At 39.4% G+C, this 15,172-nt stretch overlaps 1 protein-coding gene across 1 annotated transcript; it reads left to right on the top strand.

Annotated features, from left to right (window-relative positions):
* Positions 1-5,310: 5,310 nt before the first annotated feature.
* On the top strand, positions 5,311-10,003 carry rdh12l (retinol dehydrogenase 12, like). The gene is made up of 6 exons (XM_057824395.1): positions 5,311-5,452; positions 5,652-5,767; positions 6,365-6,520; positions 6,596-6,700; positions 8,637-9,039; positions 9,804-10,003. Exons 1-6 carry the CDS (start codon positions 5,439-5,441, stop codon positions 9,904-9,906), a joined length of 897 nt encoding a protein of 298 aa, XP_057680378.1. The 5' UTR covers positions 5,311-5,438; the 3' UTR covers positions 9,907-10,003.
* The last annotated feature ends 5,169 nt before the right edge of the window (positions 10,004-15,172 follow it).

Genomic DNA, 15,172 nt, shown 5'->3' with positions numbered 1-15,172 from the left:
AGCCTCACTATACATGGTCTTTTTTTAAAAAGAAAATATGCCTTACTATACATGGACATTGTTATGAAAAAAAATTTAAATTTCAAAAAGGTATTACTATAGATCTACGTTTTTTTTTCTTTTTTTAAAATGTCTTACTATACATGGTCGTTAAAACAAAAAAAAAGAAAAACCTTACAATACTTGGTCGTTTTGTAAGAAAAACTATACATGGTCGTTATATTAAAAAATAATATTTTTAAAATGTTCTTACTAAACATCTCTTTTTCATAAAAAAAAAATCGCCTTGTTAAATCGCTTAAAAAATTTAGTCGTTAAAAAAAAAAAAAAAAAAAGCCTTACTTCACATGATCTTTTTGTATGAAAATATGCCTTACTATGCATGGTGATTGTTATGTCAAAAATCAAATTTAAAAAAAGATTACTATACTATTACTATATACTATACATCTATATTTTTCCGTTAAAAAATGCCTTGCTATAAATGGTCTTTTTAAAAAAAAATACGCATTACTATACATGGGCAGTGTTCTTTTTAAAAATTAAAGTGAAAAACAATGTTCTTTCTATATATCTTGATTTTTCGTTTAAAAAATTGCCTTACTATTCATTGTCTTTTTGGAAGAAAATACGCCTTACTATACAATGCTTTATGAATTGGCGTTTTTTTGGTTTTAAAAAAAATATATCAAAGGTATTACTGTAAAAAGTCTTTATCATACATGATTGTTGTTGTTTTTAAAAGTCTTACAATGCATGGGCCTTTTTTTTTTTTTTTTTAAATAAGCAAAGGCGCGATTATATATGTATAGCACCATTAAATCACAGTAAAACCAGCAACACGCAATTAAAAAAAAATAAAAACACAAACAAAAGGATACATAAGTTACATAAAAAACACAAACATACAATTGAAACAAGAAATCGAAATTAAAAACACAAAATATGCTGTCGTAAACAATAGCCTCGATGTAAAGGAGCTAATCGTTAGCTTTACCATATATGGTCACTAAACAGCCTTACTCTATAGTCATTTTTAAAATGCTTTACTATAGAAAGGTCAGTAAAAAAAAAAAAAAAAACTTTCCGCACAATCCTAAATACCTTCAGGCAATGTGGCTTCTCATATTCTCGCTCGTAAATAACGCCGACATGCATGTAGGGAGGAAAGGTTCCTCAGAAGTCTCTTTGAACACTCTCATATGCTGGGAAAAAAACGTTCGAAAGTTCTTTTGCGTACGCGTGGGACCTCATTATGCGCGCGTGGGGGATTGTTATCACAAGGCCATTAGTATGTGTGTTTGTGTGCGCGCGCGCATACCCGTACAGTACACACAAGAGGCGCCAAGAAGTTAGCGTAGCATGAAAGGTCTGATAATAACCACCATGCTTATCGTCTGAGGATTTTTCTTGTAATGTAAATAAAGTTGTTCTTTCACAAGATTCACTTTTGACCTCTGTTAATGTGACACCTGTGTCACCGACTATCATCGGCGGAGACAGATGTCCAATATGGATTGGACGTCTATTGCTGTCAACGGGTGTTTTAAACACCGATTTTCTTCTTTTACTAACTACCACAACACATACTCCGCTTTGTTTGTTTGTGTTTACTTCCCATCCGTGCAAAAATAAGCGAACGTGCTTCCGAGAGTCGCCGATGATTGTTCTGGCGGTTTATTCAGCGCATCCTCCCGCTGCTCCATTGTCTCGAGACTCCTGGGAAGTCGCATTGCGGCGCCACCGCCGCCGCCTGAGGTCAAATCAAGTCAGATGTCTTCTCCAGGTGACGTCCACATCCTTCCTAAAGAGTCTACTCTCACAACAGCAAAGTTTTTACACATCAGTTCGATAAAGTATGACGGTGTTTTTTTAATCCATGTGTTGTATTTCACGTTGCCGTGTTTACCTGATTACGAAACACTTCACGCTCGGTTAAAGAATCGTTCTTAACTCTTTATAGGCCACGGGCCTATTGTTATTACTGGGAATGTCCCTCCCGGTTGAAATGGATTGGACGTTTAATGGCTGCCCCGTAAAGGGTTAAAAGTTCATTTCACAAAGTTAAACTTGACTCTCCCACACACTCATTCACTCCTTTTCTTACCGATCATGCAAAAAAAGGGGAAGTGAGTTTGCTGACGCGCCATTAGCTGCTAAGTTTCCTCTTCTATTGACCTTGAGTGGTCAAAATCTACCCAGAGGTCATTTGGGCTAAACATAAGGAAACAAGCGGGAATAAAAAGATAAATTTGTTCAAGTGTGAAGCAAACCCTTATTTTTCATTTAAAATCCTCTGTTGACAAAAGAATGAGAAAGGTCTCCACTTCAAACTAAAGTTAAAAATAAATAAATAAAGCACCCTATGACATTAGGTTGGGGGGAAAAAATCCCAGTCAGTGAGTTAGCGTTTGCTGCCACCTGTTGGACAGCTCTATGAGTGCAACTGTACAGGTGTCGACCGATTCTAATCGTCAAATATCGTCCGTAATTTGCACCATGAATAGTTCAATCTGCGGTTGCTACAAACTTTATTGATTCTGTCAATGTGCAAAAAATTAATACTACAGATAAGGACCATTGTGACAGCTTGCTTACTTTTGAAGAAGTAACTAATTCCATTGCCCTTCTTAAGAAAAATACCTCGCCAGGCGTTGACGGGTTGGTTGCAGAATTTTACATAAAATTTTCAGAGGAATTTGCACCTTTTCTATTACAGGTGTTTAACGAGAGTATTGAAAAAGGACATCTCTCTCCGAGTTTAACCCTAGGCCTAATCACATTCACATTAAAAAAATAGTGACGTATGCCCTTACAAATTGACGACTAAGCTTACAACATTTTATATTGTGTGCAATATGAAACAAAAATAAAAATATGAATTAATTGGTAATATTGTCACATATAACCTGGTGCAATAAAAGAACAATCAATATATTCAGCAACATCATAATTACTCAAATTTAAGACTAAGAGTGACTTTTGTTACAATGGTACGTAGCACTTTTGACAATTTTTATCGTCTTTTGATGGCTGCACTTCAGCTCGCAATTCAGTTTGACTTGAAGGTCTTTCGTTAGTGTGTCCAATTTTAAATTAAAAAGTTCAATTGATAAAATTAACTTACCGATGCAATCTTTGAGTCAGGGAACATTTCTTTTGCTAATTCTGAGATGTGATCAGCAATAGTTGCGGGCAAATTGTGTTCGGCAACAAATTGGCAGAATGAAATCTCAGCTTTCGTCACTCTTTATTCAGCAGACTGCATCTTTATCACCAGTGTTGTTAATCCTAGTTTTAAAAAGTAAATAATTACAGTTAGAAATTACTTCTCCCAAAAAGTAATTGAGATAGTAACTCAGTTACCTGAATATAAGAGTAATTAGTTACTTGGCAAAATAACTGGTGTTACCTTTCATGTTTTTTTTTTCTTTTTTCATTTTTTCAAAAAAAAAAAAAAAGAAAAGAATAAACATAGTAATCTTTGCTATGTTTGGAAGTCATTTAATGTTTTGAATTAACCATTAAAGTTGTTAAAATTGCTCCCGTTTTTGCACTACTTCCTTCCGTCTACATTTGACATGTGAAAGTTTTAAAACTGTTTCATCATTTAAAGATAGATTCAAGTCAATATTTTGCTGATTTACGAGTATTTTAGATAAAAAGTGACAGGTTCGCTTGGAAGGTTGACTACAACAGAGCCTTTCTGAGAAGTCTACCGCTTTAAGATGGTGGTTGTTTACTAACGCCGCCGAGTCTGTCATTTCGCATCTAGTTCTATATGCATGATATCTAGTGTAGCATCAAGTGGGCGTAGATTGTAGGCTGTCAGTTACAGTCAGGAAATATTGGAGCCACCAAGCCTAGCATCCCGTTTGCAACAGCGTCACAACACTCTTCCCTCCTTCCGACTCCCGCTCTTCTTTCTCTGGGTCTCTGACTTTTCTCGCGTCATTCAACCAACGTAATAACGCATTGTAACGCACATTGTCTCGTTGCCGAAACAGTGACAAAATGTTTACGATGCAATCATAAAGTATCATTATGCTATGTAGAAATGTAAACGTTTGCTACATAACAAAAATTCGAATAGATCTGTTCGATCTTTATTTGAGAATGAATTTAGATCCACGCCGTATGTTAAATCTTTTGGGAATCAATTCGTTGGAGATATCATTTGATCCAAGGTATGGACGATCTCCAACATGTTTCTATTGACTAATAAGATCAAAGACCAAATGATATCAAATTTATTTGAAAATATATATATATTTTAATTGTTTCTATTAAAAAAAAAAACTCAAGGACGAAAGTGTTATCAATAATCTACTCATTTTGTTATCGAAATTCTACTTCCACAAATGTAAATTCAGCAAGCTGTTACTATCTTTTTCTCACTTTTATAATTAAACTGTGTGTTACATAAATGTGGTTTTTTTTTTTTAAATCAAAGAATCTGAAAGCAGAAAAAAACTTTTTTGTGAATAATTGCTTACAGTATTATTCATTGTTGTTGTTTTTTCCTTCTCTGATGTGCAATGTTTGAACTGTTTATACCCCCTGGCATATTTGCGTTGTATTTATTTATTATTGTTTGTATTGATGTTTGTTCTTCTATCATGTTGTTGTTATTAAAAAATAAATTTAAAAAATTAATACTTTAATTGTATCTCACAGGCTAAATGCCTCATAAAATTCACTATTTGTACACATTTAAATGAGGAGGCGGTCAATCATGTGCGTCTAAAGTGGTTTAATCTGAATCAATTCACCTTTCACCTCATTTTAAACGCATCTTAAACCCCTTCATCAAAACTAACGACCTTGTTTAATACAATATACACATCTAACTGTTATTTTATTCCTAAATAACATGCTACGTTAGTATGTTTGATATTTTTCCAAATAGTTCCCTGTCTAGGCACGGATTTATTTCAAATCACTTCCTCAATCTAAAACACAGACAGGCGGGGCGCCGTATTTAATGCCAACCAATCGTCTTCGTCCAAGAGCGGAACAGCGGTCGACCATTGGCTAAAGTGTGAGTCTATCCTTTTCGACGTTTTATACATATACTGTATATATATTAAAGGAGTATTTGTGGCTAGAATTGGTTCAGTTAATATTTTTTTTAGTTCGGATAGAAATAAAATATAAACTTTTAAATCCAAATTAGCTCTTAAATAAATGAAGTTGTTCGTCTCAAAAATCCAAATCAAAGCCACGTGTGAGCCCACGTGCTGAGTCCCAACCAATCGGCGTCGAACGGGTGAGGTTAAACCGTCGCTAATTGGCTCAAATCTGGGTCGTTCACTCTCATCACAGCAGTTCCCCCTGGCGGGTTTAGACATTTAAACGGAAAGGAGGCGCCTTAAGTAGTTTTCACAACTTTTGGGGCGTCAACTCGTTTGTTTTCCCGTCGACGTCAATCAGGAAATATGCAGGCTTTAAGGTGAGTCTTAGTTTCTATGACATTTACTTATTACGAGTTGTTTATAACGTATTTGTTGTCTAATTTACGAGCTGCGACATCTTTTAGAGGGCGCGCCGTGAGTTTTCTGTTAGCTTTCGATAAGTTTTCTTCAAAGTGACGTAATACCCCATAGACTTTTGACTGTTGAATCACTTGTGGTTGCTCAACGGTGTGACAGGAACCTGTTCCGCGGGCCTTGGGTCAGCGAAGCCAGGCTGGAGGGCAAGACGGTGCTCATCACCGGAGCCAACACCGGCATCGGCAAGGAGGCGGCGGCCGATCTGGCCACCAGAGGTCGGTGGAAAACAGCAAAAGGGGCGCCTCGCTCTCTTACGTCATTTTACCGAGTCATTCCCGCCTACGTCATTTTGCTGAGTCATGTCCGAACCACAGTTGCTGAAAAAACGGGCTGTTAACACCAACCACACAATAACTTTCAATAACTAATCCGTTTTGACTGACGTCTATCGCCGTCAATGGCAATGAATCTTTGTTGTTGTTGTTGGTCATTTTACTTTTGAGTGTGATAGTTTCGCCCATGTTGATAGGTCCAAATATTAGGAAGAGCTCTCAAATGATGGAACAAACTATTTTGTTACACAACATGTCAGTTTTCTGTTTTGTCACCAGAGAGCGCGCTTTTTCAATACAGAGCAGAATTTGGTCATCAGTTCATGTTAGGTTTGCAACATTGAACATCTCTGGTTTTTGGAAATTCATAATATTTACCTACTAAAAACGCAAACATTCAATTTTCATCGTTTTGAAACTTTTATCTAGTTGACATAAAATATTATAAATACAAATTGATTTGTAATTAAACTTGTTATTGCAATTTTTTTCTTAATTTGCATGATTTCATTTAGTCAAATAACAATTGCTTGTGCGTAGGCGCGCGCGTAATCATGGCGTGCAGAGACCTTTCGAAGGCGGAGGCTGCAGTCAAGGAGGTGAAGGAGCGTTCCCTCAACGACAACGTGGTCTGCATGAAACTTGACCTGGCTGACACCAAATCCATTCGCGAGTTCGCGCAGGCCGTCAACGAAGGTCGGCCAACGCCGACCCTTGAGGACGGGCGGAGGGCGGTGCCTTCTCATTTTTGCGCTTTTTTCCCCCTTCTAGGCGAACCCAACGTCAACATCCTGATTAACAACGCGGGCGTAATGGTGTGCCCGTACGCAAAAACGGTCGACGGTTTCGAGATGCAAATTGGCGTCAATCACTTCGGTAAATGTTCACCACTTTTATGATTAGGGCTTTGTTACAGTGGTATGAAAAAGTATCTGAACCTTTTGGAATTGCTCACATTTCTTCATAAAATCCCCTTAAAATGTGATCTGATCTTTGTCAAAATCACACAAATGAAAATACAGTTTCTGCATTACCTAAAACAAACCAAACATTTATAGGTTTTCAGATTTTAATTAATGAGAATAGCATGCAAACAACGACAGAAGGGGGGGGGGGATAAGAAAGTGAACCCTCTGCCTAAAGAGACTTAAAGAGCAATTGAAACCTATTTTTACCAAACATTTTAAGTCAGGTGTGTGCCCAATCACTGATGAGTGGTTTAAAGCTGACCTGTCCGCTATAAAACACACACCGGGTAAGAATTGTCTTGACGAGAAGAATTGTCTGATGTGCATCATGGCTTGGTCAAAAGAGCTGTCCGAAGACCTGCGATCAAGGATTGTTGATTTGTATGAAGCTGGGAAAGGATACAGAACTATCTCTAAAAGTCTGGATCTTCATCAAACGACAGTCAGAGAAGTTGTCAACAAATGGAGAGTTTGGCACTGTTGCTTGCTATACCAAGAAGTGGCCGTCCACCAAAGATGATGTCAAGAGTTCTGCGCAGAATACCCAGAGAGGTAAAAACGAACCCTAGAGTGTTTGCTAAAGACTTACAGAAATCACTGTCACAGTCCAATATCTCTGTGCACACATCAACAACTGTGTATGTAAAAAGAATGGCCAAAAATGGTGTTCATGGGAGGACTCCATGGAGGAAGCCAGTACTGTCTAAAAAAACATTGTTGCTCGTCTAATGTTCGCAAAAAGGGACTTGGACAATTCACAGAAGTTTGGGGAAAAATATTTTGTGGACTGATGAAACCAAAGTTGAATTGTTTGGGAGTAACACACATCATGTGTGGAGGGAAAATGGAACAGCTCACCCACATCAACACCTCATCCCCACCATGAAGACTGGTGGAGGGAGCATCATGATTTGGGGCTGTTTTGCTGCCCCAGGGCCTGGACAATTTGCAATAATTAATGGAAGAATGATGAGGCCGTCTGTCAGACAGTAGAAGCTGGATGCTGCAACAAGACAATGACCCAAAACACAGAAGTAAATCAACTTCAGAATGGTATCAGAAGAACAAAATACACGTTCTGGAGTGGCCGTCAAAGTCCAGACTTGAACCCCATTGAGATGCTGTGGCATGACCTAAAGACAGCGATTCATGCCAGACATCCCAGGAATCTGACTGAACTCCAGCAGTGTGGTAAAGAAGAAATGGGCCAAGATTAGTCCTGATCCATGTGCCAGACTGATCTGCAGGTACAGGAAGCGTCTGGCTGAAGTTATTGCTGCCAAGGGGGCAAAAAATATTAAATGTGATGGTTCGCTTATTTTTCCCCTTCTGTCATTGTTTACATTCTATCCTCATTAAAATATGACAATCTATAAATGTTTAGGTGGTTTTAGTAAAAGCACTGTTTTTTTTTTCATCTGTGTGATTTTGACAAAGATCAAATCACATTTGATGGTGATTTTATGTAGAAAGGTGAGAAATTCCAAAGGTTCAGATACTTTTTGTTACCACTGTATGTCACGTTTGATGAATAGGATGCTATCCATTGCGTTGGCGCACTCTTGATTATTAGGAACCTGATAAGACACGCTAGTACTCGAAATATCCACCATCTCGTATTAAAATTGCAGAATTTTGAACTCTTCAAACTCGACCATATATATTTGGCTAATTCCAATTTTAAACCATCACCCATTATTCAAACAATAACCCTGACTTTGTCTCAATCCTGATACTTTGGCCTAATGCTAGAAAATCCTTAAGCATGGCTTAAAACACCCTAATCTTACTTTAAAGCCCCAATTTGAAATCCAAACATTAATGTTTTTGATTTTCATTTGAAGGTCACTTCCTGTTGACCTTCCTGCTGCTGGATCTCCTGAAGCGCTCTCAGCCGTCGCGCGTGGTGACTGTGTCGTCCATGGCCCACCTTTTGGGTTCCATCAAGTTGGACGACATCAACAGCGAGCGCTCCTACAACAAGCAGCGAGCCTACTCGCAGAGCAAGCTAGCGAACGTGCTATTCACGCGTTCGCTTGCCAAAAGACTACAGGGCACGGGCGTGACGACGTACTGTCTGCACCCGGGCGTGGTCCAGACCGACCTGTGGCGCCACCTGGACGGCCCCCAGCGCTTCTTCGTGAATTTGGCGTCGCCGTTCACCAAGACGACGGAGCAGGGCGCGCGCACCACCATCTACTGTGCCGTGGAGCCCGCCTTGGAAAACCAAAGCGGCGGATACTACAGGTGACAATGCTAACCGGTTAACAAATGTGCAGTGAAATACGACAACAAATGAGTTTAAACTAAAATTTTGGACACTAATCTATCCAAAAAAGTGACATAAAAGGCTTGATAATGAAATGATATCCTAATTAGTCTGCCTTTTCTCACATTTTTGGGGAAATTTTTATTTTGAATGATAACAACAACAAGAGAAGTTGATGTCATGTCACACCCAGAATGAGCTGCAGATTTCTGCTGCATGCTATCCATAGGTGCTCTATTCTCTTGTTGCCGTGTGAACATTCTAGCTAGCTAGTGAAGGAAAAGAGTCCGTTTTTTTCCTTTTTGCAGGTTTTTTAATTCTCATAACAAACAGGAGATGACGACACAGAATTCAGGAATAAAAAAGAACAAGTGCTTACATTTAGACACTGACAAGACATAAAGATACCGGTGCCGGGACACATCTGATGTGTGTCCCACCTCCAAGCGCATACCGTTTATATTCTTCTTAACTCGGGGAGGTTAACTCCCTCCCCCGCCTTGCTTGCACAAGGAAATACTATCTAGATGTGCATCTATTAGATAGCATACATTGATGTGAGAACAAAGAGTGTGAGTATGGGGTGGGGGAAAAAGCAATGTGGCTGGTTCGACATATGATTATGTGAATAATTAGAAATATATTTCTACACTAGCTAGGGCAGCACTAGAGGAGTGCGGTCATTTTCATTGTCTGAAAGGGTCGTTAAGGCTATCGCTAACATTTTTTTTTTTTTTTTAAGCGACTGCGCGGCCGCCAACTGCTCGGCGGCAGGAAAGAACGACGAACTGGCGGAGAAGTTGTGGGAGCTCAGCTGTAAAAGTCTCAACATCACGTGGGACTGAGACTCCTCTTTTTGTGCTTTTACTTAAAAAATGGCTACTGTTTTTTTGTTACAAGTTTTATTCTACTTGATGTACTTAATAAACCATTCAACGACAAGTCAGTCAAGTTCTTTTTGACAACAAAAAAACACAGGAGCCATGGGAGGCTCAATGAGGAAATACTGTACATTTCACATTGTCAACATCGTCATATGCTGTTGTTTAGTCACAACTGGATTCATTACCTCATTACTATTCACCCTTCACACAGCCGCTGGAAACAGAAATGTTGTTGAATCCATCTGGAGGCGACCGGTAGATCAGGATTCCTTAACCCTTAGATGCATAAGTGGGTCAAAAACGACCCGGTGAGGTTGTTTTCTTGAAATATCTTCGGAATGAAAAATTGTTATCAATTCATATTCCAGGTATTCCTCAAAAAACATGTTCTTGATAGGATACCATTCAAAGTAAGAAACTACATTTTTGTATTACTACCCTAAGCTTCCACAAGTGGGTCAAAAATGACCCACATGCATTTTCTATGGAATCCAATGGGAATCTATCATTCTTATCAGCTTTGGCTATCAGAAATAAATTTACCGTGGACCACACAGACTAGGTATGTAAAAAGTGACATCCCTTAAGAAAATTACTTTACACAGCAAGAGCTGATACGTGTACTGTAAGTATTATGTCCATATAGTATTTTGTGTGTGTGTCTTTCATGACTGTATTACTATTTATCAACAAATTAACCTCCCTCATAACTAGCTAGCTAACTAAGGCTAGGTTCATACCGCAGGTCCTAATGCACAATTACAATTTTTTGTCATATCTTTTTTAGGCGTACCCGTTCGGACTGCCTTTGCCCATTGAGCCTGTTCAAGTATCACACACGCGCTCTAATTTGCAGTCCGAGATGCGCTGAACAAACTGGCCCGCATACGCAGGAGCATTGGAGCAGAGAGAAAAAAATTGTCAGGCATATTCTCAACCCATTTTTATTTTTTTATGACTGTTGTCAAGCCCGCTCCGTCCCCAAAAGCCGTGTTCAAGCTAGGCGCTAACGCTAATGCACTGCTACCGTAGCACCCTGACCTCTCGCACTTTGCTGATGTTAATTGCTGCATGAATTCCAATTTGTGGGACTTGACAGTTCGGACCGCAGCCACATTCTGGAAAAATGCGGCCTGGATGGGATTTTAACCACATACGAAAGTGACTTGGATCATATTTGAAAATGGTCCACTTTTATGCGACTCTTACCGTTCAGTTGAGTCAGAAAAACACAAAAAAATCGGATTTGTGCTAGATTTACAGCTGAAATGGTCCTACAAATGTTGGATGCTGGAGAGGCAGTGACTGAGTTGGACTCAAGTGTCCGAAATTTCTGATGATGATGACCCAGACTATTGTTCAGGTGGCAGTGGCAGTTGTCCACCTGGAAATCCAACTAAACAGGATCAATCTGACTCATAAGATTCCACTTATGTGTCCTCTGAAGAAGAAAGGGTCCAAAGTTGTTAGGGCTCTTTCTAGAGGGAATCACCTCCGGCCCAGGGCAGAACACAGAGCCACAATATCCTCAGAAATCGGTCCGTGCCTCCACAAGGGCTTAGCAACGCTGTCTCATCAAAGAGATGCATGGGAGCTCTTCATCATTGATGATAAAATACAAGGAAGGATAAAGCCTATTGATGTTCTTTTTTTATTATTATTTTTTATGTTAATTGAATCATAAAGATATTTCAAGCACAAAATCATTCTTGTGTTTCCCTAAATATCATGCTATTTAATATACAAGTGATTATTCTTCACCAAAATGGCATAAAAACACATTGGTTCTAACATGGGTCATTTTGGATCCACTTATGGAAGAGTGTAGGGTCCAGTAACTTGTGCATCTAAGGGTTAAGGCAAAACACTACCGTCCACATGTGTCGCTAAAATCGACCAAAACGGAAAAGTTTGTGTTCTTGTGTGCCATTATTTTTGTCCGGCCCATTTTTGGAGTTAACACTAGAAGTCCCAGAGAATTCTGGTACTCCTAATAGTACCAAGCAATGGCCGATTTGGCCTCTCCCCCAGAAAAACCCAGAGGTGGCCAAAATGACCCAAGTGCTTTCGAATTGGCAAGTTGTTGTCCGACAGAGAACAGCTGTTCATATGGAAATGCAACCACTCGACATATATCTGTGTTGGTATGCGGCCCAAACGGAGGGAATCACACCACGGTTGAACTATTCATGTGGTAGTTCATCTTGCACACCCCCATAATGGATGTAACCCCAGACCATGATTTTGCCGCCACCACCAAACTTCACTGTTTTCTGAGTGAATCTCTGATCCATGCGGGCTCCAGTAGGTCTCCTGCAATATTTGCGGCAACTGTGGCAAGAGCGTAAGTTTGGTCTCAACATTGGTAGGGACGACAACCTGCATGTACACTTTTTGCTGGGGACGGGACATTCATAAGACCAAACTGATTGGGTACATTTCTCAAAAATAGCTGGTCACTACATAAAAATAAAAAGATTTGAAATCATTTTCATATATATATATGAAGTCATTTTTCAAAATGCTTGCTTCATATAACGGAAATTTACAGTGGTTGTGTCTTTTTTTTTTTTTGTTTGGACGTGGGGGGGCTTAAAATATGTGTATAGGCTGCTAAAATAAATATTTTCTAAAATGATGTAGAAAATACATTTTAATTAATGAATAAATGCACAGTCGAATTAAAGTTGATAGAGGAAAACATACAGGAAGACACCTCTCTAAGCAGCTTTCTACTCTAGTTTTACAGGTTAGCAAGTTCACACAGTTTAATAACTGATGCAGGTTGGATTTTCAGTAGCAAAATTAGTGGTGTGTTCCCCACCTCCTCAACATTTACAGCTTTTTACATTACACTGGCTGCTGCTGCTGGTCGGGAAAAAAAATCTAATAGCCTCCTCTTCAAAGGGGGCAGAGGAGGCGTCATATGATTGACATGTCTTTCTGTCGGGATTGTGTGAATGTGGGGGTTCTATTCGTCGGCCAATCAAATGTGCATTAGAGGGAAAAAATGGACCGGCACATTCCGCAAGTGAAAAGGGGTAAGTCTGAACATAATGTCAATTCTATCCTAACATCACAAGGGAAGTCAATCTGAATGACCTTTATAGCTCAACTCATTGTATAATGCAAATAAGGTTGCTTAAAAGTTGGTGGGGACAATTTGAGCATCCTGAAAAGTTGCTAGTGTTATGTCCCTAACGTCCCTAGGCAAACCTACGCCCTTGGACTGTGGTGTAATTCAGTAGAAGATTCCTCTGAAAAATCCACCTTTTGCCACTTTTCCAGCGTCCATTCTTTTGACAGGCTTTGGGCCTTGGTAAATGCCACACGGTTTTTTAATTGTCTGCACCCTAAGAGATCTGCAGGGTCCAATATCAACAAATCTTAGCTGCCTCTTAGATTCCTAACCATAAAAAGGGACAAATTCTGCAGCCGCATGGCATACTTCAATCTCTATCTCAAAGTTCCTCAAGGCAAAGAAGATCAAGACCCTCCAGGACTGGCCAGCCCAGTCACCAGACATGAACATCATTGAGCATGTCTGGGGTATGATGAAAGAGGAAGCATGGAAGACGAAAGCCAAGAATGTTGATGAACTCTGGGAGGCGTGCGAGACTGCTTTCTTTGATGTTCCTGATGACTTGTATGCATCCTTGCCGAACCGCATGGATGCAGTCCTTCAAGCCCATGGAAGTCATACAAAATATTAAATTTGGATCTCACAGCACCACTACTTAATTCGCTTATGTTATGTCACATATTTTTGTATTTGAAGTACATTTTTTGTTCAGTTTTCACACTACTTTCTGTAGGCCACAAAACTTTTGTCTTGCCAAAATTTGACCTTTATGTCATCATTAAATGATAAATCTTTTTTCAGTGAAACAAATATATTTTTGTTAGGGCTGTCAAAATTATCGAGTTAACGGATTCAAACAAGGGTTATCACGGCAAATCAAAAGTATGAAATACTATAGAAAACACACATGAATGTACCTCGAATATACCCTATGTCCTCTATAGACCCTACTCACCTACGTCACAAAATGACGTGTCGCTGTATCCGGCCGCCATATTGTCCGTATTTTTTATACCTATTCTCATTGTTTTCAATTAGTCGTGCAAGTTATAGAGCAATTCATGGAAGCCCCGGTGTTATCTGACGCTGTAAACTCATTGGATGCGTTGCATAAAAGGCGTTATGTGGAAAAGCTTCAGTTTATCCATTCGCCAGATCCATATTTGATGCCTAAATCGATGTTTTTCGACCCGCTGTCTTTGCCGTCTTTGCCTGACCCTGATATTTACAACTATCTTGTCCACACAAAATCAGCCTATTCTCACGAAAGTTTGAAAAACTTTAAGAGCTTGGAGGCTTATAAATACTTCGTTGCTGGTTGGGTGAAACAGGTCCTCGTCCACGAAAATTCGGCAGGAATCTATCTTGTGCTCGGGAAGGTGAGTTACGAAATTTTCAATTCAAAATCTTTTGTTCTCGCTAACATCCACTGTCAAGTCTTATGTATTTCATGTCATTTGTCAATGGAGCTAGGGCTTTTAATGTTTATATGGTTTAGCGATAGCACTCTCACTACATACATATAAATATGAAGTGCGATAGCACTACTCCAGATTGTCCCTAGTTGAATTTATTTTTTGGCTTTTGACCTCAATAGTGAAATTGTAAATTAATTGTATGACAACTGTCTTATTATCCCCTTATAATTATATATTTTCAGGTAGTTCATTCACAACGTCTGAGTGTATGTTGTCGGCGATTAGCCTAGCAATGATCTTAATTGTGGTTGTCAGCCCAACCCTCTAAATATATATTAAACGCATCTTACCAGATATAAAATGACTACTACATAATCTGTGGTAGTCGTTTGGAGCCCAGTTTTCTCGTCGAATTGCAGCAGTCCATCTCGCTCTCCTCTCCGGGTCTCTCGGAATACGGTAAAACTTCAAGTCTCTCTGTCTATCTTCTGTTTTTGCAACCGACCGCCACACACGACTTCACCATTTTGGTTATTAATGTTAACGAGCAGAAAAACACGCCATAATAGGAGGAATTTACGAAGCGCTAATGCATTAACATGACGAGTAGACGGACAAAATGGTGCGGGGGGGGGTGGCTGTGACGTCACGTGAGTAGGGTCTATACCAGGGGTCCCCAACGACCGGGCCGCGGACCGGTCCATGGCGCATTTGGTACCGGGCCGCG

Source organism: Corythoichthys intestinalis, chromosome 20 (genome assembly GCF_030265065.1).
Source record: "Corythoichthys intestinalis isolate RoL2023-P3 chromosome 20, ASM3026506v1, whole genome shotgun sequence".
Classification (NCBI taxonomy): Eukaryota; Metazoa; Chordata; class Actinopteri; order Syngnathiformes; family Syngnathidae; genus Corythoichthys; species Corythoichthys intestinalis.
The sequence above is the reverse complement of the archived record's forward strand: the minus strand, read 5'-3'. Positions and strand labels throughout refer to the sequence as shown.

What these genes read in the sequence shown, in the direction of transcription:
- rdh12l (XM_057824395.1), top strand. An exon ending in CGCGCAGGCCGTCAACGAAG is followed by an intron (nt 6,521 to 6,595) that starts GTCGGCCAACGC and finishes TCCCCCTTCTAG; the next exon opens with GCGAACCCAACGTCAACATC. An exon ending in AATTGGCGTCAATCACTTCG is followed by an intron (nt 6,701 to 8,636) that starts GTAAATGTTCAC and finishes TTTCATTTGAAG; the next exon opens with GTCACTTCCTGTTGACCTTC.